The sequence below is a fragment of the Culicoides brevitarsis genome, chromosome 3 (assembly GCF_036172545.1).
Source record: "Culicoides brevitarsis isolate CSIRO-B50_1 chromosome 3, AGI_CSIRO_Cbre_v1, whole genome shotgun sequence".
In the NCBI taxonomy this organism is placed as follows: domain Eukaryota; kingdom Metazoa; phylum Arthropoda; class Insecta; order Diptera; family Ceratopogonidae; genus Culicoides; species Culicoides brevitarsis.
Genome location: NC_087087.1, coordinates 10,168,408 through 10,192,246, shown reverse-complemented (window position 1 = coordinate 10,192,246; position 23,839 = coordinate 10,168,408). Strand labels below are relative to the sequence as shown.

The 23,839-nt window shown below is 28.8% G+C and overlaps 4 protein-coding genes across 4 annotated transcripts; 1 reads left to right on the top strand and 3 right to left on the bottom strand.

Annotated features, from left to right (window-relative positions):
• The first annotated feature begins 217 nt into the window (after nt 1–217).
• LOC134835178 (uncharacterized) lies at nt 218–6,640 on the top strand. The gene is made up of 10 exons (XM_063850049.1): nt 218–278; nt 1,528–2,326; nt 3,503–3,663; nt 3,725–4,127; nt 4,188–4,634; nt 5,152–5,408; nt 5,466–5,670; nt 5,740–5,881; nt 6,329–6,458; nt 6,525–6,640. The coding sequence occupies exons 1-10, from the start codon at nt 218–220 to the stop codon at nt 6,590–6,592; spliced, it is 2,673 nt and encodes an 890-aa protein (XP_063706119.1). The 3' UTR covers nt 6,593–6,640.
• Nucleotides 6,641–7,220: 580 nt separating this feature from the next.
• Nucleotides 7,221–8,956, bottom strand: LOC134834805 (uncharacterized). The gene is made up of 2 exons (XM_063849588.1): nt 8,843–8,956; nt 7,221–8,766 (listed from the first exon to the last, which is right to left on the bottom strand). Exon 2 carries the CDS (start codon nt 8,670–8,672, stop codon nt 7,242–7,244), a length of 1,431 nt encoding a protein of 476 aa, XP_063705658.1. The 5' UTR covers nt 8,673–8,766; nt 8,843–8,956; the 3' UTR covers nt 7,221–7,241.
• A 458-nt stretch (nt 8,957–9,414) lies between these two features.
• On the bottom strand, nt 9,415–13,010 carry LOC134835009 (cardio acceleratory peptide 2b). Its single transcript, XM_063849854.1, has 4 exons — nt 12,792–13,010; nt 10,501–10,635; nt 9,914–10,136; nt 9,415–9,779 (listed from the first exon to the last, which is right to left on the bottom strand). Exons 1-3 carry the CDS (start codon nt 12,877–12,879, stop codon nt 9,931–9,933), a joined length of 429 nt encoding a protein of 142 aa, XP_063705924.1. The 5' UTR covers nt 12,880–13,010; the 3' UTR covers nt 9,415–9,779; nt 9,914–9,930.
• Nucleotides 13,011–16,177: 3,167 nt separating this feature from the next.
• LOC134835177 (transient receptor potential protein) lies at nt 16,178–23,197 on the bottom strand. The gene is made up of 11 exons (XM_063850048.1): nt 22,772–23,197; nt 22,574–22,716; nt 22,317–22,518; nt 20,310–20,721; nt 19,097–19,972; nt 18,060–18,199; nt 17,575–17,791; nt 17,362–17,518; nt 17,133–17,305; nt 16,868–17,076; nt 16,178–16,813 (listed from the first exon to the last, which is right to left on the bottom strand). The coding sequence occupies exons 1-11, from the start codon at nt 23,195–23,197 to the stop codon at nt 16,178–16,180; spliced, it is 3,591 nt and encodes a 1,196-aa protein (XP_063706118.1).
• Between the last annotated feature and the right edge of the window lie 642 nt (nt 23,198–23,839).

Below are 23,839 nucleotides of genomic sequence, written 5' to 3'. Positions count from 1 at the left end.
AGGAAGTTATGCATGAGACGTAGCGCAGCACGACAACGCATAGACACACACTTCCTGGCCCAAGTCAAGAGGGAGCAAACTTTGTGTTTGTTTGCAAGTTTCTAACGAGAATATGAGCTGCACGTGTGTTGCACATGAATAGCTGCTGAAGGAATTCCTCATGAGAAGACGATCGAAGAGAAATTTGGTTTGCGGTTTTTTAACTTATGAGTCAACGATGGTAATCAAGGAAATTGGTTCCATGCGTCGTCGAAGTCGTCGTCGTTGTTGTTTCGAGTGTTTGTTACGGAGGTGAAAGACATTCACTTGACAACCGCCCAAATTATTATTTTTTTTTACTATCAAAAAGTGTGCGAATTCGGGCTTTAGCGTAAACGTGACTGGAATCCTGTGGAAAAGTTGTGTCTTTAAGTACCTGTTACCGATGACGGCGCGTTTCCATCATAACCGACTATCAACAAACGGACTGTGATTTATGGGTTTGAACCAGAGATGTAGTATAAAATGGCAAAAAAGGGACTTTGTATCATTAGATTTTTAAATCAAATCGAAAAAAACAGTTTTTATGAGAAAATTTTAAAAATTACGAACCAAAAGAATTTTGTGTTCAAAAAAGGCTTTTTTAACAATTTGAAGCGTTTTTTACAAGAAAAATACGATTTTTGAGCTCAAGAATAAGATTTCGTTCATTAAAGCGCCCTCTAACGTCAAAAAAAATTAAGTTTTAATCGAAACTTTAAAAATTTAGATTTTAAAATGGCAAATTTGATTATTATTTAAAAAAAATAATGAAAATTAAAATTTTGAAAGAACTTTAATGGTTATGAGGCTTGAGGTAGCAATTTAATTTAATTTTTTAAATTAAAGCGCCCTCTGTTGTTTAAAAGTTAAAATTAAATTTAAACAAAATTTCAGAATTTTTCAAAAAATTCACCTTAAGAAAAAAATTTCATACGTCATATTTTCATTAAAATCAATAAAAAATAATAAATTTTCTAAAACTCTAAAAAAAATAATTTTCTAATATAAATTTTTAAAAAATTTAATTTTTGATTTAAAAAAAAATAATAATTTTTTGTCTCAAAAAATAAAAATCACATTTTTCCAAATTTTGTTAAAATATTTTTTTCAAAATTTATTTTTCTATTTTTTTTTAAATTTTTAATTCAATATTTTTATTTCTAATTTTTTAAAAATTAATTTAATTAAATAATTAACTTTTAATTAATTTTAATTTTAACCAAAATTAAAAAATTCTCATTATGTATTTTTTTTATTTTTCAAATATTTTATTAAAAAAAATCAATTTTAGATTTTTTTATTTTGGTAAATAAAATTGAAAATAAAAGTATTGAAGTGAAAATAAAAAAAAATCGAAAAATAAATAAATTTTGAAAAAAATATTTTAAGAAAATTTTAAAAGTTGTGAGTTTTGTTAAAAGTTTGCCTCTGATAAAATTTTCCTCTAAACTACTTCCCTGTCGAACATAAAATAATAATTTTACGACCTCCTCCCTCTCATTTCAGACGGATACATAATCGAAAATGGTCTTCAAGCGTCAGAACGTGAAATCCATTTAGAAGACTTTTTCTGGACAGGATCTGGCGACGGTCCCCCCAATTATGCCCAACAACCATCCAACGGTGCTGGCGGCGGTTCAAACGACGTAAATTCCCGTTTCCCAAGCACAATTGTCAAAACCGCAACAGTTCTTGCCACAGTTTACGTCGATGGCAGCATGGAAAATTTAGATCCTCTTTGCACGTTCGATTGCAACAATTACGAGTTCAACAACGTCGAAACGACAATTCCAAGCGATCGACGATATTGGCTTCTCACAGTTGTCGGAGGATTTTTCGGACCGCAAGATTTCCCAATTTTGGAGGAAAAACTCGCAAAATTGTACAGAATTGCATTTACGCGACAGCAAGCGAAGCATTTAGGCATCAACGGTAGCAACAGCACAAATTCCTCGAATTCTGCGAATGGCGGCACGATGGAACGCATCAAACGTGACATTCAACCGACGAAAGTGTTGTCGGTACGTGATCGATCAGTGAGTCAAGTTTATGATGTTTACCAAGGCAGAAGGGGGCAGCATCATAAAACGAAGCGCAAAAAGCGACAATCGATGGAGACAGTTAGAACGAACAACAGTCTCGGGTATGACAAGGGATTGACAGCGACGTTGCGGAATAAGAGCGAATATCAACAGATTTTGATCGATCGGAGGAACAGCAATAAGCGAAAAGTTACGGTGCTGATACAAAATGTCACTCAACTCACGGAGGAAGAGTTGTTGAAGCATCAGGATTTGGGAACAAGGTGAGTTTTTAAAAAATTAGTGTTAATGCACATTTTAAATATTTTTCTTATAAAATTTTGGTTTTTTTTTTGCTTAAATTTACATTTTTTTTTTTAGTGAAAATAATAATTTTTTTTACCTATATCACATTTTATATTTCTGACCCAATGCAAAATGTAATTTTTTTGACCTAATGTACATTCTAGATTTTTCTCCTAATGTCCATTTTAAATTTTCATCCCAGTTCGTAACTTCAATTTTTTGTCCCAATGCAAAATCTATGTAAATTTTTTCTCAAAGCCCAAATTTTGCACCAAATGCAAATTTTCAATATTTGACCCAATGTACATTTTCAAATTCTTCGCTTAAAAATTACAAAATTCATTTAAGATTTTCACCTTAATGCAAATTTTCCCTTTTTAACCTACTGTAAATTATATTTTCATCTTCATTTAAATTTTTACCCAGTGGATATTCTATTTTCAGTTTATAACTTGAATTTTGTGACGATTTTAAACTTATTAATTTTAAAAGTTTTAAATTTTTTAAATTTTAAAAATTTTACTAAAAATTTAATTCTAAAATTTTTGATCCCCAATTCAAATTTTAATTTTTTGATCCATTTTAAACTTTAAATTTTCAACTTATTATTGACTCAATGAAAATTCTAAATTTTTACTTACACTTTTAGATTTTTAACTTACTTCAAATGTTTTTCCCAATGCACATTCTAATTTTTGTTCCTGATGCACATTTTTAATTTTCATCGCAATTTATAACTTAAAAATTCAACTCAAGCACGAAATTTTCTATGTAGATTTTCACTCAAAACATAAATTTTGAGACCGCTGCATATTTTAAATATTTGCCCCAATGCAAATTTTTAATTTTTTGCTCGAAATTTCATTTTTTATTTAAATTTTAGTGAAAATAATAAAATTTCGCCCTTGAATTTTTCACTTTTTGAATTGTTTTTAGCCCAATGCACATTTTAAAATTTAACCCAACTGCAAATTTAATTTTTTCGACCCGATGCACATTCTAAATGTTTTCTTCAGTACAAATTTTGATATTTTTACCCATTTTTATTTCTTAGTTTTCAACCTTATGCACTTTTAAAATTAATTCCTACTGCACATTTAATTTTTTTTCAAATTTTTAATTAAAAATTGTATTAAAAATCTTATTTTTTTCAGAAACGACTCCTTAGACCTGAAAAATCAAACAGAAATCATCTATTCAGTATTTGTATCGGGAAAACCTGTTCTCGCAACAACTGCCGCTAAAGATATGGAACTTTTAACCGACAGCGAAGTCATGCAAGTGATCGAACATCCAATCATGACGAAGGCGGAACGTAAGATTTTCCTAAAAATCCCACAAAAAATCAATTTTTAATGAAAAATTCAAATTTTTAGCTTACCTCAAAGATCCTCAAGCAACTCCTTTGATCCCATCGCACAACGGAAACTCAAATTTAGTCGCTCTGATCGCCGAAAACCCTTGGTGGATTGCCGTTTTGTGTATCACTTGCTTCATTCTCCTCTTCCTGCTTGTCGCTTTGTTGCTGATGACACGCGCCAAACGTCGTCGCAGTGCTGAACTCAAGCGTCTCGTGACATCGCAACACGGAACAATCAGTCCGATCCATCATCATCACCATCATTTGGATTCCGACACGAAAACCGAAGACATTCATGCGCACGATAATTCAGCATTTTCCAAATCTGACGAAAAATCCGACGGAAACTTGTTCAAGGGACATCCAGTCATCAATTTTCCACTGCCGCCTCCCATTTCAAGACCTTCATCCTCATCAAGGTAAGAAATTGTCTTATGAAAAAAATAATTTTTAATTAAAATTTTTTTTTTTTTCGACAGTTCGACATCAGATTCGTCGATTTATTACCCGAAACGTCGAAACAAAAGCACTTTGCAAGAAATTTTGGACGAAAAAGCCGCCCATTTGTTCCATAAAAAGTGCAAAAATCACGATTCCGAGGAAAAAAGTAAGAAAGACAGGAAGAAGAGGAAATATTTGGCTGATAATAAAGTTGGATCTTTGGAGCAAGTCGAAGTGCAATGTCATTCGCCGCCGAGTACAGCCAGCAGTGACTTTACGTTGAACGAAAATCCGGAGAAAAACAACGAAAACATCGACAAAAATGCAATAATTTCGAATTATCACAAAAATAAGGTGCTGCACGATCCAAAGTTCACGCAAGATGTGAGCGACGATGATTTTGGGATTCATCGGTATCGCCGCGAACCGGAGGACAGCGATTGCGGAAGTTATTTGAGCATGATTTCGATTCGTAGTTTTCCGAAGTAAGTCATTTTTAATTTTTTTAAAATAATTTTTAAATATTTTTTTAAATAATTGAAAATAATTAGATGAATTAAATTTTATTTTTTAAATTAAAAAAAAAAATAAAAATATTTAAAGTTAATTTTTTAATTTAATTTTATGAATAAATATGAATTAGTAAATAAGATTTGAATTAATTTTTTTTAATTAAAAAATTAATTTTAAATTAAAAATTTATTACAATTTAATAATAATAATAATTTTTTAACATTAAATTATTTTATTAATTTTTATTTTCAAAAAATAATTAAACAAAAAATTTCAAATATTTTATTTAATAAAAATATTAATTTTTTTAATTAATTAATTAATTAAAATAAAAAAAATAATTCAAATAAAATAAAAATTATTTTTAATTAATTAAAATTAATTAATTTTTGAAAAAATAATTTAAATAAAAATTCAATAATATTTTTTTAATTTTATTTAATTTAAATTATTTTTTTTAAAATAACAAATTTTAATTTTTTTTTTCAGATCTTGCGTACCTGAGCCCCTTTGTCGTGTCCTCGAGCCGTCTGTAAGTGTAACATATCTTGACCAATCCGATCACGGTAGCGATGTTCATGTACGATCTTCCAAACATTTAGAGCCGATCCTCAGTGAAAAGGATGAAGATAATCTACGAGACGGAAATACACAAGACGCAACATCGGAAGCAGGTGACATTCAAAGAGAGCTGAATGCCGGCGCCGTTATTTATAAGTTAGAGAAGAAAGATTCTAGTCATCAATGTGAGCGATTTTTCTCCAAAATTTCCTTCAAAAATTAATTTTTTATTTTAATTTTAGGTCAAGACACGACAATTAGTCCGATTCACGATCCAGTTCGCACGCGAAATCGCTTTGAGGGTTTGCTCGAAGGTGCGATCGAACTTTATGCGAGTCAACGAGACACAACCGACTCGCCGAGCACGTCAGAAGTGATGGCCTCGAGTGCGGCAATTTACGCGGATCAATGTCGCGCGAATCGTGGCAAGTCCGCCATTCCCTTTAGGTACAAATGTTCCCTGTCAAAATTAAGTTGTGATAAAAAAAATTAACAAATTCAATAAAAATATTTTAGAAATCCCGCAATTTTGTGTAAACTCGGTTCAGGCACTGTCCGTCCTTTCACTGCTGGCACGTCGAACACGTCACAAAGTAAAGATTCCACGCAACCGCCGACACCGTCGAAAGCATGGGCAAGTGGCGCGCACTCACCTCAGGTAACATAAATGCACAAAACTAACATAAAAAACGTGAAAATTGAATTTTTCGACTCCTTGACTTCAAATATTTAAAAAAAAATTATTTTAAATTTTATTTTAAATAATTCAATAAATTCAATTATTTATTAATTTTTTTTGATTAATTAAATTTAAAATAATTAAAATTTAATTAATTTATTTTTTTATTTTTTTTTTAATAATAAAAAAATATTTTTAAAAAAAATTAATTTTATGAGTTTTTTTTAAATATTTTTAAAAATTTAATTTTTAATTAAATAAATATTTAAATTAATTTTTAATTGAAATAATTTAATTTTAGACAATTTTAAATGATTAATTAATTTAAATTTTTTCGAATTTTTTTAATAATTTTTGTCATTTAAGCCGAAATAAAATGTTTTCAAAATTTTTTGCATAAAAAAATCTTTTATTAACATACTTCAGGTTGACAAAATTCGACCATTAAGCGCTGGACCGTTCCACAAACCGCACACTCCAATTGTAGACGTAAGTCGTGTTCTTGCACCTAAAACTATTCTCGATCGAAGTGAATTGTCCACGGCACCACTAATTGGTAAAAATTACAAAAAAAAACTAAAAAAGAACAATTTTATGAGAAAATTAAATTTTTTTTTTACAGAAGCGATTCAGAATGAACTGAAAAAGTTCAACAAGGACAACAATACAAGTAGCTGTCATCATTATTAAATTTTTTGTACGATGAAAACTTTGTATTTTTGCCTTTTTAAAAAAAAAATCATCTTAAAAAGAATTTGTAAGCTTTTAAAAATTAAAGGAAAAATGCAATAAAATAAGCAATTAATTATAATTTAATGAATTTTAATTTAAATTTAATTTTTTTGAGATTTTAAGGTAAATTTTTTAAAAATTATTAATCTTCCGCCAAAATTTCTTCAAATAATGAAAAAATGGGTTAAAATGTCACTCGATAGATGGCGCTCTTTGACATGCGCAGAAATTTTTATTTGAATTACTTTAACCGTTACTTAACCTAATTAATTTTAAATTAATTTAATTTAATTTAAATTATTAAAATTAATTAATTAATTAATTAAATCAAATTAAATTAAATTAATTGAAACTATAATTAATTAATATTTTTTTTATTTAAAATTTATTATTTATATTTTATTTTTTTTTAATTTTTAATAATTTTTTAAAAATTTTTGTGTTCACGAATTTATTTCAATTAATTTTTTCAATTTTTTAATTAAATTATTATTTGATTTTAATTTAATCGAATTTTTCGATTTTTTAATTAATTTTTTTTATTTTTCTTTTTTTCTGTCAAATTTATATTTTCTATTAATTAATTAATTATTTTTTTTAATGAATTTTAATAATCATCAGAATCAGTATTTTCATCAGAGTCAGGATCAGAAGCAAATGTATCATCATCATTGTAATCGACATGCAAAATATTTTTATAATCTTTAAAAACTTGATATGCACGATACTCGCGATGAATTCTATTAACTTGAAGATTTAACTTTGGACGATTTCTCAATCGGTTCAAAATGGGAATTAACTCTTTGAAAAAATCAACAGTTACATTTGTATCTTGAAGGTCCAATTTTTCTAGATTCTTCAACGGCTCAAGCAAACAAAAAACCGAAGTGGATTTCTTTAAATTCTCAATCGCCAACATTTCAAGCTCTTCAAGAGTTTGTAATTTAATTAAGTCACTTTCTCCGAGACTTTGAGTTCCATAGAGCGAGAGTTTGTTCAAAGAAGTCAATTTGCCAATGAGATCCACATTTATTTGGCTATTAAATCCTGTGATGTAAAGTTCTTCGATTATATTCTTTTCCGTTAGTTTTTCCAAGAGATTGTTTAATTCTCGTGAAATCCACGGTTCATCTGATTCATTTCTTGATCGTTGATGGATTTCGAGTATTTTTAAGTTTGGTAAATCCCCTAAGAGGCTTACGTTGGATGAAAGTACATCAAATGAAAGATTTTTAATTTCGCACAAGTTATTTACGATAAAATTCACCAAATTGTGGCTCCCTTTTAGAAGAATCGGATGATAGTTGTAATAATCGACAGAATTTACTTTTATCTTAAGTTTTTTCAATTTGAGGTTATTTTTCAAAATTTCGACGTAACAATCTGATGTTAGATTCCAACATTCATTAATGGTTAAAGATTTCAAATTCGAGATATTTTCGAAGAATTTTTTTGTAATTTTTCTATTCCAAGACTCAAATTTCAATTCTTCAAGAGATTCACTCATCAGGAAGCAATCACTTAGGTTGTCATCAATTTGGTGACTTATTATGGTTAAACTTTTTAAACGTTTCACTATTGGCGCGAATTTTTGAATTGTTTTGTCATCCATATTGGTTTTTGAAAAGTACTTGAAATTCTCGAGGATCGTAAAATGTTTGGCAATACAGTAAAAAAATATTGATTTATCCTCAATATGATCGCTGGGTATCCAATCAAAATCAAGAATTTTGACTTGTGGTCCAACGAATTCGAGAATTTCTAAGATTTTTTCTTTCCAAAATCGCAATTGATTATAATAATAGTACAAATAAATAATTCCGAATCTTTTGCGGCTTTGAAGAATTAAATTATCCAAGCGACAACAAATGCCACGAAGCTGGATAAGCTCAAAAATATCGAAGAAACGTAAAAGATGCAGCAAACAGTCGTCGTCTAAATCCATCAATTTTGTCATGTTTAGTTCTGCTAATTTGAGCTTTTTTGTCATTGATCTGGTGATTCTTGAACTGGGCTTTCTTTTGTCGTTTTCAGACATTTCCCAATATTTTAATGAAGTTTTCGTCAAAAAACAGCTTTTAAGATGAATTTACGTATAAAATCACTCTTAAAACGAGTAAATTTGTTAAAATCTGCAAATAAAATGATTTTTTTTTGTTCTGAAAATGTAAACAAAAAAAATAGCAGATTTTTTTTTTTAATTCTTACCTTTAATATTTGGATTTTTCAAGTGAGAATAGAATAAAAGTTGAATTTTGACAAATTTAGATTAATTAACACATTTAAATCGTACTTTTAGTATTATTTTAGTAAAAAATTTGTGGAAAAATATTAGCATCAATTTCTCGACGCTCAAAATTTGACAAGTGAGTGACATTTTGGACCCTGTTTGGTTTGTTTACATTTTTAGTATCCCAGTGCACATTTTATTATTTCTTTCATAGATCTGAGATCTCAAGGAATTAAATAATTTAAAAAAATTAAAAATACTTCAAAAAATTTAAATTTTTAACTAAAAATAATAAAAAAAATTAAAAATAAAAAAAATATTTTCAAAAAAAAAAAAATTACTTCATAAAATTTAAATTTTTACCTAAATATAATAAATTTTTTTTTTTAAAATTAAAAAAAAAACAAATAAAAATAAATTCATAAAAATTACGTTTTTTTTTAAATAAAAGACAAATGATTTTTTTATAAGCTCTTTATTCTGTATCAATATTTTTTTTAATATATATTTTTTAAAATTTTTTTATTAATTTTTCTAACATAAAGTCTCATATTTTTTTTTTCTTCAACAATAATTTTATAAATTTCTGATGAATGTTGGTAAATTTTGATTATTTTAATTATTTATTTTTTTTTTAATTACAACAATTTCTTCTCCAATTTAATTCATTTCTGATGATTCCCAAAGAATTTTTCAAAATTTCTCTAATTTTTTGCGAAAATTTTGAAAAATTCTTCACCAGCCGAGTAATCATCAAAAAAGAAATGAATTAATTTTAAAAGAAGAAATTAATCAATAAAATTTTGTTTTTTTTTTTAATTCCATTTACAATTTTAAAGAGAAACGTTTATGGCTCGTGTAATTATCCTCTAAATATTTTTTTTCCTGTAAGATGTCTTTTTAAAATTTCGCAACCTGCAATTCAAGAAAAGAAAAACATTAGTTTGCATCAAGTCGTGACACGATTATCCCACGGTAGCGAAAAAATTATTGCAAGTGTAGGTACAAATCCAGATAAATGTGCTTGCAATAAAGGGCAATCGCGTTACCTGATTTTTGTTTGCGTTTAATTGTTGTCGTTGGCTTCGCGCTTCTGTATGCGCCCCAAGCGGGGACCGAACCACATGCCTGACATGGCGCCAGATTCAGCGCGTTTTCCCGTGTCTTGATTGTAGAGTTTGGCCCAGTAGCTTTGTTGGTTTTTCAAGCCGCCACGACCAACGCGGGGAAAGGGAACGAGTCCTTGACGCTTCATTTCGTGACGAGGTGAGTCTTTAAATTAAATTTTTGTTAGTTTCTGTTAAATATTTTGATGAAAACGTGTAAGCTTTGTACTTTAACCTCAAAAATTTGTTTTGAAATATTCAAAATGTGCATTGGGATTTTTTGAATTTCCCGCCAAAACTGAGATTTTTGATTTTATTTGAAACCCAATGCACATTTTATTAATTTTTTCAATAAAAACTTAAATTTTTAACAATTTGAAAATTTTTACAAAATTTAAAAAAAAAATTTTTAAAATTAAAAAAAAATTAAAATATTTTTGAAAATTAAAATTTAAATTAAAAAAAAAAATTATAAATAAAGAGTTAACAGTACAAAATTACACGTTCATCCTGTAAAATTAAAAACCAACCATCGTAATCGTCTATTCCATTAGCTGGCAACATCGAGTTATCCCACTCCAATTCTGGATCTCCGCGACCAACGCGTGGATGTGCAAATAACCCCACAGCTTGATTAGCTTGTCGCTTTTGAAGAAGATGATTTTCTACAAAAAAAAAATTTATTGTTAACATTTTTCAAAGCAATTCAACCAAAATTAACATCTTTTGTTAAAAAATATTTCTTAATATTTTATTTTTAGGCAAACAAAAGCTTTTTTTCTCATTTTCTAAAGAAAACTATTTTCACAATTTTCATTCAACAAAAAAAAATCCGTTACGCGCTTTTACTTTAATTTAATTCCCTGAGTCCATTTTCCGTACATTACGTACATTTTTCATCGCACTATGTGTGTTTTTCCCATTTTCGTTCGTGTGATGAGAAAAATACATAAAATAGAAAAATTCCTCGCAACAAGTGTTAGATCAAAAAAATAACATTATGATGATGATATTATTAACTTATAGGCATTTTTACGCTTTTTGCGACTTTTTTCTTGTTTTTCTTTGAAAGTTTCGGAAAGAAATAAAAGAAATAATGGGAGTTTAACATTGTTTTTACTCAGAAAAAAATATATCTAGAGAAGAAGTTGGGAGACGGATGATCTAATAATAGAAGAAAATTGACAATGAACGTCAATGGAAGACAAATTATGGTCAGTTTTAGTTAACAGATGGTAAGTAAATTCATTTGGGGTTTGATTAATTGACGTTTGTTGGTTAATTGTGAGTTATTTAGGATAAAATGCTAATATTATGATATGAATTTGTGGTAATTTTTTAATTAAAAAAAATTAATAATTATTATTAATAATAATTTTGAAAAAAATTTTTCAATTTTTTGTACTATTTTATGTTGGCAAAAAATTTTTAAATGATTTATTTAAATTTTTAATAAATATTTTTTTTTAATAAATTTAAATTAAATTTTAAATAATTATTTTTTAAAAAAAAAAATATTAATATTAGATCAAATCTAAAATATAACAAAAAATAAAAGAAATTTGTTTTAATTTTGATTTTTTTTTTTGTGATAAAATTTGACGATAAACTTACTTCAAATTTTATCCCGGAATTTTTTTGACAAAATTGAGTTAAGAATGAGAAAATTGCCTTAAAAAATAATTGATTTTCAAAAATTTTTAAAAAAATACCAATTTCAATAGAAAGAATAGACGAAAAGGATAAATCCTCGGATAAATTTAATGCATGAAAATTGGTAATGAGTCAAATATAAAAATTTCTCGTATTTTGTTCACGTGTTTTTATTTATTTTTTAGAAAAATTTGAACCAAAAAATTGAAATTGGAAAAATTATTAAATCATGTTTAAATTTTTATATGAAATTTTGTGCAATTGTGCGATTTAAATAATTAAAAGTACCCCTTAGAGATTAATAAAAAATTTTTCTGTAAAAAATAAATGAATTTCGTGACGTTTAAAAATGAAGAAATATTTTTTAAAAAAAATTTTACAGCTCAAAAAACGTAAAAAACATTAAATCGATTTTTCTCAAAGATAAAATTTATTAATTTAAAATTCACAAAATATTTTAATTTTACATAATTTTATTTATTTTTTAGATAAATTAAAAAAGTAAATTATTAAACACTAAAAAAGTTTTTAATTATTTTTCGAGTAATTTTTTAAAATTTAAAAATTATATTTTTTTAAAAAATAATTTTATTTTTTTTAATTTTTTTAATAAACTAGATTTCACTAAAAAAGTTTTAATTATTTTTTTATTAAATTTTTATTTTTTATTATTAAAAAAATTTTAAAAGAAATATAAAAAAATGTTGTCATTAATTTTATTTTATTTATTTTGCAAAAATTAAATAAAAATAAATTTACGTAATAATTTTTTTTTACTTAGAATGCTTTTTCTTTTAATTTTCACTGATTTATTCAAATTAAATTTACAATTCACCACAAAAATTACACAAATTCATATATTTGATTATTTTGTCGCCAAACTTTTGCGGAAATACACAAACTTTCAACAAACGTGTCAAATTAACTCGTGCAAATAATGTCGTTTCCCCCGAAAGAATTTGCCGAGACAGTTACAAGATGGATCATAAAATATGGTAATAATCTTTTTCATCAGCGTAAAAATTAATGAACATTTCCGGGCATAAAATTCAACAAATGTCACGATATAAAAATTTGATTGTCCTTTTAGTTAATTATTATTTTTTTTTTTTTTAATTATTTCACTTTTTTTCTCAAAAAATGGCTTCAATAAAAATTTAAAATTTACCTTCTGTTACTCCACAAGCGATGGAAATTAGCGTCGTCAGGAGAAAAGTGCAACAAAAAATGTCAAATAAATTAATTTGTTTGTTCATTTTTGTTTTTTAAATTTTTTTTGTCTTAAAAATATTTTTTTTTATTTTTTTTTTAACTAAGTCTATTCTACAACAACGAAAAAAACTATTTTTCACGTTTTTTTTTCTGTAGATTAACTTTAACTAACCAACTGTTGAATTTCGATTGAGACCGAGATGAAATTGTTGCTTCTTTTTATACAACTTTAGCTACAGAATCACGCAGCAACATGTGAGTACGTGTAAATGCAATGCAAATACGAAAGATTTTAACATTTTATCTTCATAACTGGGAAAACGCAGGCGTTGGATTTGAGTTGGATGGGAGAGAGATGATGATGAGGAAAATGTTGTTCGTTTTTGTTATTATTATTATATTAAAAGACACTTCTTCGCACGATGATGCACATGGATGGAAGATGAAGATGAGAGAGAACAAATACGACAAATGTGCTTTTAACACAAATATTTTGCTTTGTCTTTGATCAACAAACAAACAAAATGAATTTATTATTATTTATTATTTGAACTGAAACTTTGGTCAGTTTTGTCTATTTCCGTGCGATTAAAGGGATTTTCTTTGCTAAAAATAAATTTTTATGTGACGTCATTCGTCGAGGTTACGGAAAATTTATCGAATTTTAGTATTAATTTCGCTTCAAATTAAATTTTAATAAATTAAGTCAATTGATTTGACTTAAGACAAATTTAAGTGGCTTTTCCTTACGAAAATTTGTAACGCTTTAATTCAAGTTTTGCTTCAAGAATTACTTTGAAGCTTTTTATAATCTATTTCATTTGACTCTCTGAAGGTTTATGTACAAGAAAAATAAGAAAAAACAAAAGAAAACTCGTGAAAATTAAGAAAATGATGTTTAATATTTATTGCATACTTTTGGGTGTTAATTAATATTATTGAATTATTATTATTATTATTTCTTTATTTTTTTATCGCCAAAAAGTTGTTTACAATTTGTTTTCTTGGATAGAGTTAGGGGTGTCGACAACATGGGGAAGGAGGTCCACTTCAGTGTCAGAAGACTTTGAAGAAGTGGCCCCCATATTCGTTTAATTGTTAATTTTAAGTATGACGTAGCAACTTTTTAAAATTTTAAGTTTAAATTTTACAAAAAAAAATCTTCAGTGAAAATGTTTGAAATCCATCATTGTTAAAAAGTATAGTCAATGACATGTGCATTTTTGTCAAGGAACCGTTGAATCTTGTAAGCATGATCGTCGACAAAAATTTGCATCTTCGGTCTGTTTTGTAAATGTTTCAACATCTCAACCAACTGCTTGATGAATTTCAATTTTGAGTCATTCATATCCATATAACGAAGTTTCGGCAATGATTTAATCAAATCCAAAGTTGCTTGAGTATCTGGCAAGTTGGTAATCGTTAGTGACTCAAGATTTTTCAGATTTTGTAACTTTTCGGTGTCAGAATCGGATAATTTGTCATAACCCCACATTTCCAATTTTTTTAAGCTGGTCAATTTGCCAACTAATTCCATGTCGGCTGTGAAATCAAAGCAAAGTTCCTCAATAATGTTCGATTGAGCCAATTTCTCTAACAGTTTGTTCAATGCTTCTGTCGAATTTTTTACTGAACCGCGAATTTTCAATATTTTCAACTTTGGTAAATCGCCAAGGAGATCAATGTTGGAAGTGACTTGACGGAGGGAAACTTTTTCAAGTTGAACTAGATTTTGCGACATAAAGTGCACCAACTTGTGAAAATCTCGATATTTTTGACCGTCATTAATCGTGAGCTGCTTCAGATTTGAATTATTTTTCAAAATTTGTAAGTAATATCCGGATATCATCTTGAGATAATCAACTTGGTTTGCCCTCTTTTTAGGAGCACAAAATATTAATGAGAAACTGAATTTCTCCAAGTTTACGCAATGCTAGACTATCGGTTCTAAAAACTGATCTTCAGTCGATAGTCGACCAACTATCTTAAGTATTTTCAGGGCTGGACCCAAAAATTTCAACTGTTCCAAGAACTCTGCTTCAGAAACACGAAAATTATGGTTTAAATTGTATTCAAGCTCTAAAAATCTTGTCCTGAATTTGAGAATCAAGCTGTCTAAGCGACAACAAACGCCACGAATTTTCATCATTTCTTTTAGCTTGAAGAATCGCAAAAGATAGAGCAAGCAGTCGTCGTTCAAATCCATCAAATCTGTAAAAATTATTTTGAAAATCTAATGAAAAAACTCGAAAAACTAAATTTGAACACTTACTTTCACAGTTTTCCATCATTTTTGCTCGTTTTGGAGAATTCACTGTAATCTTGTCCTAACCTAAAAAAAAAATCAAACTAAGTTTCAGCAAAAAAGAGAAATTTTTTTCTTAATTCTCACCTTTTCTTCTTGAATTTTACAAATTACGGCAAAGTAGCTGTCCAATTTAAATATTTTTCTCAAAAAATGCTCGTTTTTCGTTCTTTTTGTGGAAAATTTAATAAAAAAAAATCAAAGCCGGCAATTTCACAACGCTTAAGAACTGTCAAAAAATTTTTTTTGACACAAGAGACCCTTTTTGAGGTTGGGCTTGTTTATATTTTTAAATCCCAGTGCATATTTTGTTTTTCGCGATTTAATTAATTTAAAAATTTTAAAATTAATTAATTAATTAATTAAAAAATTAAATTTATCTATTTAAGCTTTTTTATTTTTAGAATAAAAATTTTTAAACCAGGAAATCAAAAAAAATGTAAGAAATTGAAAAAATTAAATTTATTTACGTATTTCAAGTTAAAAATTTAAACAAAAATATTTCAAAAAAATAGATATCAAAAAATTTTGAAAAATATTTTTTTTTTTAAATATTTATAGAGAAGAAAATTCATGTTAAATTTCGTTTTTTAATACAAAAATTCTTAAAAATTAAAAATATTTTTTAATTTTTTTAAAAATTTCTTGAAAAAATAGGAAAAGACCAAAAAATGGTAAATTTTGAACTTTTTTTTATTTTGCCCCATTCGATTATTGAAATGGAAACATAGAAAAAATTTGGAACGGCCTTATTTTAAATCAAAAATATATTAAGTCAAAATAATTTTTTGACTTAAACTCAAATTAAAGTTTAAGTCATTAAGTTTTAAGATTACATTTTAAATTTTTATTTAAGTTCAAATTTTTGCAGTTGACTTAAAGTGAAGAAGAAAATTTTGTCATTTTTTTTTATTTGTTTTTCCTTTTTTTATAAAAAAAAATTGTTAAATTAAAGTCAATTGAAATAAATTTTAAATAATTTTCATGTAAATTTATTGACTTTTAATAAAAATACGCAAAATCTTGACAATTTTTTCTCAAAACCATCCACTGAGATTCTTGCCGGAAGTTTTGGATTTGCCGTGACTCGGACTTCCTTGATTCAGCTGATTCGCTGTCGGATCTATCGCAGCAGGTGACAATTTTCCGCTCTCTGGTGTCTTTGGTCTCGGAGACTTGGGACGTTTCTCATCGTCTTCAGTCTCTTCGGGCGTCTCAATTGTCGGAACTAAAGATCCTCTTTTGCTTTCAGGCGTCGGTGTCGTGGGTCGCGATGAGAGACTATCGACGGATTGTTGACGGGACGAGAGTTTATTCGACTTTTCAGGTACTGAGGCAGAGGTTCGACGACTATTGTTGGCACTGGCATCTTCGTTGGGGTCTTCCATGATGGGACTTGTGGTGCGGAATTGATGGATATCGAGCGATGCATCGGGCGGAAGTGCAGGATTGATGTCGGAAGGCGGTTCGGGAGTCTTGGGAGGCTCAGGCGTTGGCACGGGAGAGGAAGGTTTTGGTTCAATCGTTGCTGTGACAGTTTCTTTTGGAGCTGGAGGAGGTTCGGGCTTCGCAGTTTCAGTTTTTTCCGGTTGCGATTGCTTCAAGGAGGATTTTTTGGGAGCGATGCTGTTGGATTCGACCTTTGCTTCTTCTTTTTCTTCCATTTTTCGCTTCTAAAAAGAATTTTTTTGAAAATTTTATTAAAAATTTAAGAAAAACTAACTTACAATTGACTCCCGGAACACTTTATCGATGGATTTTTGGGAGCTACGAGCAGAATCGGTCCGTTTTTCATGCTCAAAAGTCGTTGATGTTCCCGAATTCGTGCCCAATTCTTCATCCATGAACTTGACTTCGCGCTTTATCTTCTTCGCCATGAATTTAACGTAAGCCACGCGAGTTCCGTGCTGCACTTCACCCAATTTTGGATTCAAATCTACGAAAAAAAAATTTTTTTCATTGAATTTCAAAGAAAAATCCCGAAAAACTCACCAACAAGATCATTTGTATCCATTTCGAGACCAGCATTGGCATTTGCAATGATCTGTCGTTTCAAACTTTGACGTTTTCTACGCGTTACAGCTTCACTCTGACTTCCAATTGGATCGCCACGAATGGTATTGGAGCGAACAATCGCATTCCAGTCCTGTTTCTTCTGACTTTGTCTAAAAATTTTTTCATTAAAGTCGATTTTTTGTTGAATAAATTAAAAAATTCTTACTTTTTAACGGATTTCTTGCCGATATTCTTCGCAATACTCGAGAAAATGTCGGTTTGAGCCCCGCCCTCTGCCGCATCCGCCAAAATTCCCTCAACAAATCCGATTTGGAAGTCCTTCAGGATGCGTCGTTCCATCACTCGACCCTTTTTGCCGGCGACTAAAAGAAAGTTTTTCATTAAAAAGTGCAAAAAATTCAATAAAATCGGTTCTTACTGTCCTGTTTGTTGACATCTGGCGTCTTCATGCCGTTCGAACGATAAATATCGATCATCTCGTACCGCATCGCCGAGATATCCTGTCGAATTTCCATGACGTCGTCCTCCGTAACGCCATAATCGTCTCGTTTGCGTTGCTCGGCGGTGACGTAACGACGAACCAGCAGTTTCATTACCGTGTCGTGACGTTTCTGGGCGATATCTCGCGATTTTTTCTGAGTAAATTAGCAGTGGCGACAACACGGCATCAATTTTGGTGTCAAGTCATGCGGAGAAATGGAGAAAAAAATCAAATAAATATAAAAATAAAATGTAAATCAGTTAGAACTTTGCGCAACTTTTCATTTTACTTTCGCTTCGGAATGGCATCTCCACGGGGAATTTTCCGTAATGTCTCCAAATAAGTTTGAATAATATGAAAAGTGTGCAGATAAATTGAATTTGATTGTGTTTTGCTGCCTACGCACGAGGCGTTAGTCGTACCTTGATGCTCAGTGTGGAGCGTTTCTCCTTTGCCCAGCGGCAGAAGATTTTCAGCGAAGGACACAAGTTGAAAGGAGGGGGCAATGTATCGCCGTCCTCGAAGTAGCTCATCCAGAGTTTGGAGCGGGCGAATTTCCATTCTAAGGGAAAAAGTTAGGAAAATATTAATGAAAATATCAAAATTTCTTATGAACAATTTTTAATTAATTTTATTTTAAAATTATGTCAATGTAATTAAATTTATTTATTTTTTTTAGAAATTATTCATCAAAAATATTAATTTTTTTAAATATTTTTTTTTTTTAATTAATTTTTTTTAAATCAGAAAAAATTTTTTGATTAATTTTTCATTTTAATTTTTTTTAAATTAATTAAATTTTCAATAAAAAAAATTATTTTAAATTAAAATTATTTTAGAAAATTCGTGTTAAAAATTTATTTTTTTTTTCAAAATTAAAATTTTTAAAATTATGACCATGAAATAAAAATTATTTTTTTAGAAATTATTCATCAAAAATTTTTACTTTTTTTAATTTTTTTTTAATCCAATTTATTTTTTAATTAATTTTTCACTTTGGAAGTTTTTTCTTTTTTTTCTTATTTTTTCTTTATTAATCTTTTTTTAATATTTAATTTTTTCTTTAATTAATTTTTTTTTAATTTCACGAATTTTTTTTTCAATAAATATTTCACCTAAATATTTTTTAAATTAAATTTTATTTTTAATAGAAAAAATTATTTATAAGTAATTTAAATAATTATTTAAAAACTATTTTTAATTTAAAAAAATAATTTATAAAAAAGAAATTAATTAAAAATTAAATTAATTTAATATTTTTTTTATTAAAAAAAAATTACATTCAATTCTTAATTTTAATTTTTTTATTTAATTTTGAAAATAAAATTAATTAAAATTTACTTTAAAAACTAAAAATATTTTAAAAAATATTGAATTTTTTTGTAATATTTGAAGAATAATCAAATAATTTTTAAAAAAATAATTTAAAATGTTAAAAAAATTTTTAAAAATTTCTTACCAGTATCCGCTCTCTCCGAAATAATTTGATACGAATTACTCATCATGGCAATCAGCATGTTCAACAGCACAATAATGTTGATCACACTGTACGATCCGAACATCAGCAAAGCCCAAAATCGCGTAAAACCCTTAATTCCTTGCAATTCAAACGCCATCAAATCCACTAAACCGAACGACGCCCAAAACAGCGACTGTGACGTCTCAAAAAGATTCGAAAATCGCCGCCAAATCGCACAAGACTTCTCATGATTGTCAAAATCCGGCGTATGATCGTCTTCGTGATAACATTTGTCCTTCTCGAGATCCGCATAATACCAAAGCAACTGATTCAAGCCACATCCGAAGGCAAAAAGCACCAAAGTATAGATGAAGAAGAACTTTATGATGTCAATTATCATCCTGCCAAGCGAAACTTGCAACGGTCCCAAATGCGGATTAATGGAAAAGATGTGAACGAGCTTTAAAAAGGAGAAAATCATCCCGGCAGCAAAAGCGCCTTCCGACAATAACATTGGATCAAAAGAACTCCATTGTTCACGTGGCATCCATGGATTCATCCCGAGCTGATAATCGTGGTAAACGGTAAAAATTGAGTAAAATCGCAGAAAAATCCACAGCATGAACGCCGAATTTGCCGCGCAATCCACAATGTTCCATAAATCGTTGATATATTCGATGAGACCTTCCGTGAAGAGAGATTTTATCTCGTGCCAACATAAACTAACGACATAAATGATGACAGCCCATTCGATAAAGCCCGGTAGAGATCCACGTTCTTTGCGTTTCCATTCAGCTGCCATTTCTTGCATCCATTCGTTGCCAAACCACTCGAAGACTAAAGTTTCAATGCGTTGCGATGCGGCGCCAAGAAGAGCTGAAAAGACAAATTTCACATTTTTGTACTCCTCATCAGGGTTGGAAATATTTTAAGTCAAAAAAAAATTATTATGTTCATTTAATTTTTCTTAAGTTAAATTTTTAAGTCAATTAGGTCAAAATTAAAAAAATTAATTTTTCCAAAAAAATCTTTTCTTAGACTAATGTTTGTCGAAAAAACGATTTTTTATGAAAAAATTTGAAATTTTGAAAAACTTAAGTTTTTAAGTTTGACTTAATTGACTTAAGACTTTGACTTAAGAAAAAATTAATCAACTTAATAAGTTTTCCTTTGACTTAAAGTATTTTCGACCCTGTTCTTAGTCAAGACTTACTCAAGAAAAACGCATAAGACGCTGAATGACAGATAAACTTCACAAATGGCTTCTTCATAAACTTTCCCGATTCAGAATACGGCATCAGCATATAAATCATACTGTAAACCGGAAACATTGCCGCCAATTTTCCAACTTGCGATAATTGACCAACCATGCCTTTTCGTCGAAATCCCGGCAATCCTTCGTACCAAATTTTCGCCAAGAGTTGTTGCACATTTGGATGCGCCACAAAAGCCTTTTGCTGATATTTGATAGCTAACTTGAGTCGATTGAGAGTTTGACGTTCGCCGGGCTCCCAAGCTGGCTCATCTTCGTCTGTCGTGTGATTCAGCATTATTTCGAGCTCGTTGGAGGTACGTGCGTGATCGAGTAAGGAACAGGCAAATTCCATGACGTTCTTTCGCATCACCTGAAATTTGAAAGTTATGAATTAGCAAAAAGGCGATTTTCAAATTTTTAATAAATATTTCTTCAAATGGATCAAAATTTATCAGAGGGGCTCTAATTTATCATTTTTAATCATTTTATAACTCAAAACTGCCAAAAAATTGAAACTGAAAAAAATTTTTTTCTTTGACACAGTTTTGATTTGAAAACTAAATCAAGAGCAAAACTGTGTCAAAAACTATGTCAAAAACTGTGTCAAAGCAATTTTTGTCAAATCTTGCTCCAAATGGATAAAAATTTGTCAGAGGGCTCTAATTTATCATTTTTAATCATTTTATAACTCAAAACTGCCAAAAAATTGAAACTGAAAAATTTTTTTTTCTTTGACACAGTTTTGATTTGAAAACTAAATCAAGAGCAAAACTGTGTCAAAAACTATGTCAAAAACTGTGTCAAAGCAATTTTTGTCAAATCTTGCTCCAAATGGATAAAAATTTGTCAGAGGGCTCTAATTTATCATTTTTAATCATTTTATAACTCAAAACTGCCAAAAAATTGAAACTGAAAAAAATTTTTTTCTTTGACACAGTTTTGATTTGAAAACTAAATCAAGAGCAAAACTGTGTCAAAAACTATGTCAAAAACTGTGTCAAAGCAATTTTTGTCAAATCTTGCTCCAAATGGATAAAAATTTGTCAGAGGGCTCTAATTTATCATTTTTAATCATTTTATAACTCAAAACTGCCAAAAAATTGAAACTGAAAAAATTTTTTTTCTTTGACACAGTTTTAATTTGAAAACTAAATCAAGAGCAAAACTGTGTCAAAAACTATGTCAAAAACTGTGTCAAAGCAATTTTTGTCAAATCTTGCTTCAAATGGATAAAAATTTGTCAGGGGGCTCTAATTTATCATTTTTAATCATTTTATAACTCAAAACTGCCAAAAAATTGAAACTGAAAAAATTTTTTTTCTTTGACACAGTTTTAATTTGAAAACTAAATCAAGAGCAAAACTGTGTCAAAAACTATGTCAAAAACTGTGTCAAAGCAATTTTTGTCAAATATTTCTTCAAATGGATCAAAATTTATCAGGGGGCTCTAATTTATCATTTTTAATCATTTTATAACTCAAAACTGCCAAAAAATTGAAACTGAAAAAATTTTTTTTCTTTGACACAGTTTTAATTTGAAAACTAAATCAAGAGCAAAACTGTGTCAAAAACTATGTCAAAAACTGTGTCAAAGCAATTTTTGTCAAATCTTGCTCCAAATGGATAAAAATTTATGAAAAGGGGCTCTAATTTATCATTTTTAATCATTTTATTACTTGAAACTTTCAGTTAATTTCAAAATAATTAAAATTTGAAAATCACCCTTTTGCTAATTCAAAATTTAAAAGCTTTGCTAAATTTATTACAAAGTTTAATTTTTTAGAATTTTTTTTTTAAATTTCTTTCGAGAAAGCTTTAAAAATTTTAAGATTATTTTTCAAAATTTAATTTGACTTTTTTAACTTATTTTTAATTTAATATTTTTTAATTTTTTTTTATGAAATTCATAAAATTGAAACATATTTGATAATTGTAAAAGCTTTATAAAATTTTCTATGTACATACATTGTATTCCGCTCTAAACTCCGTTTCCATTCTGCTCAAACGACGTAACTCCCACGAGAGTTCGAATGCGGTCAATATTGGATCACGTGAGCTAAGGGCAATCAATGAACTTGCCGAAAGTGCTTTATACGCATTAATACGTGATTGTGAGTGGCAAAGACTGTCTACTTCATTTGCGGCAACGCATTCATCGCATCCACAACTACATGAAAATTTCTTCGTTAAAAATAATTTTCGGTAAGTTTTGAATTTCTTACCGAACGTCATGCGGCATTGGCAACGTCGCACCTCGATCCAGCAAGATTTTTATAATTTCATAGTTATTTTTGTGTGCTGCGAGAATAAGTGGCGTTATATCCGGCGTAAAAGTTGAAGCTGCTCTATCAACAGCTTCCCAACTCTAAAAAAATCTTGAATTTAAAAGAAAATCGTTGAAAATTCAAATTTTATCTCACATAAGGTTCTCCAGCGACATGATTGTCTTCTTCCCAGCACAAAAGCGTCTCAACAGCTTCGACATATTCTTCTTTAATTGCATGCAGCAAAGCATCTTTAACCTTAATTCCCTCTTCCAACAACAAATTCATCAACTCAATATTCTCATTCTCGATTGCTGAGATGAGGGCGCTGCGATTCAACGGATCTGTGCAATTGATGTTCAATTCTAAAGGTTTATCCTTGTATTCATGAATTAACCGACGAACGGTAGCACAGTCACCGCGTTCTGCACTCAGTAAAAACCGTTTTTCAACTTGCGTGAGAACGACATCTTGTAATTCGTCGAGAAGGAGATCTTCTTTGGTACCAGCGCCCTCTTCCGGATTTGAATCAAAAGACGTCGAATTGACGAGATTTTCCTTTGATTGCGATTGTACTCCCATTTTTCACAATTTTTCTGTTTGTTTGTTTTCATTCACTTAAAAAAAGGCACTTTTAGTTCACTTCACATTATTGGATTATTTCGAGTATTACAAAACTCTTTACCAGGCAAAGTACATTATTTCATATGTTGGAAGATTACATTAGTGATGTAATGATATTATAAGTAAGTAGTGTAATGGAAAATCACTTTTTCTAAAAAAAAAAACTTGAAAATAGAAAATGATTCACTTTCCATTGATTTTTCAAGACATTTTTATGGATTTTTCGTTACAATGCCGTTGGGATTTTAAAAATAACGAACAGGTTGCTGATGTAATTTGAGACGCATTTTGAAGGTAGGTCAATGTGATTTTCGAGCAAATTTCAGGTAAGTTATAAAGAAATTGATTTTTTTGATATTGAAATAATTTAAATTTGTTTCAGAATTTTCAGAGACGTAGCTTAAGTATTTTAACAGGGTCTAATGTAAAAAAGATTAGCAATGTCACCAAGGAGAAAAAAAGATAAAAAATTTAAAGGCATCAAATTAAGATATGAGAGAACAAAGATATTGAGAAACGATTTATGAGACGAAAAGAAACCTTTGAAAATGTGTGAAGATTCTTCAAGCTGTCTCCTTAAAATGTAACAATAACCCAAAA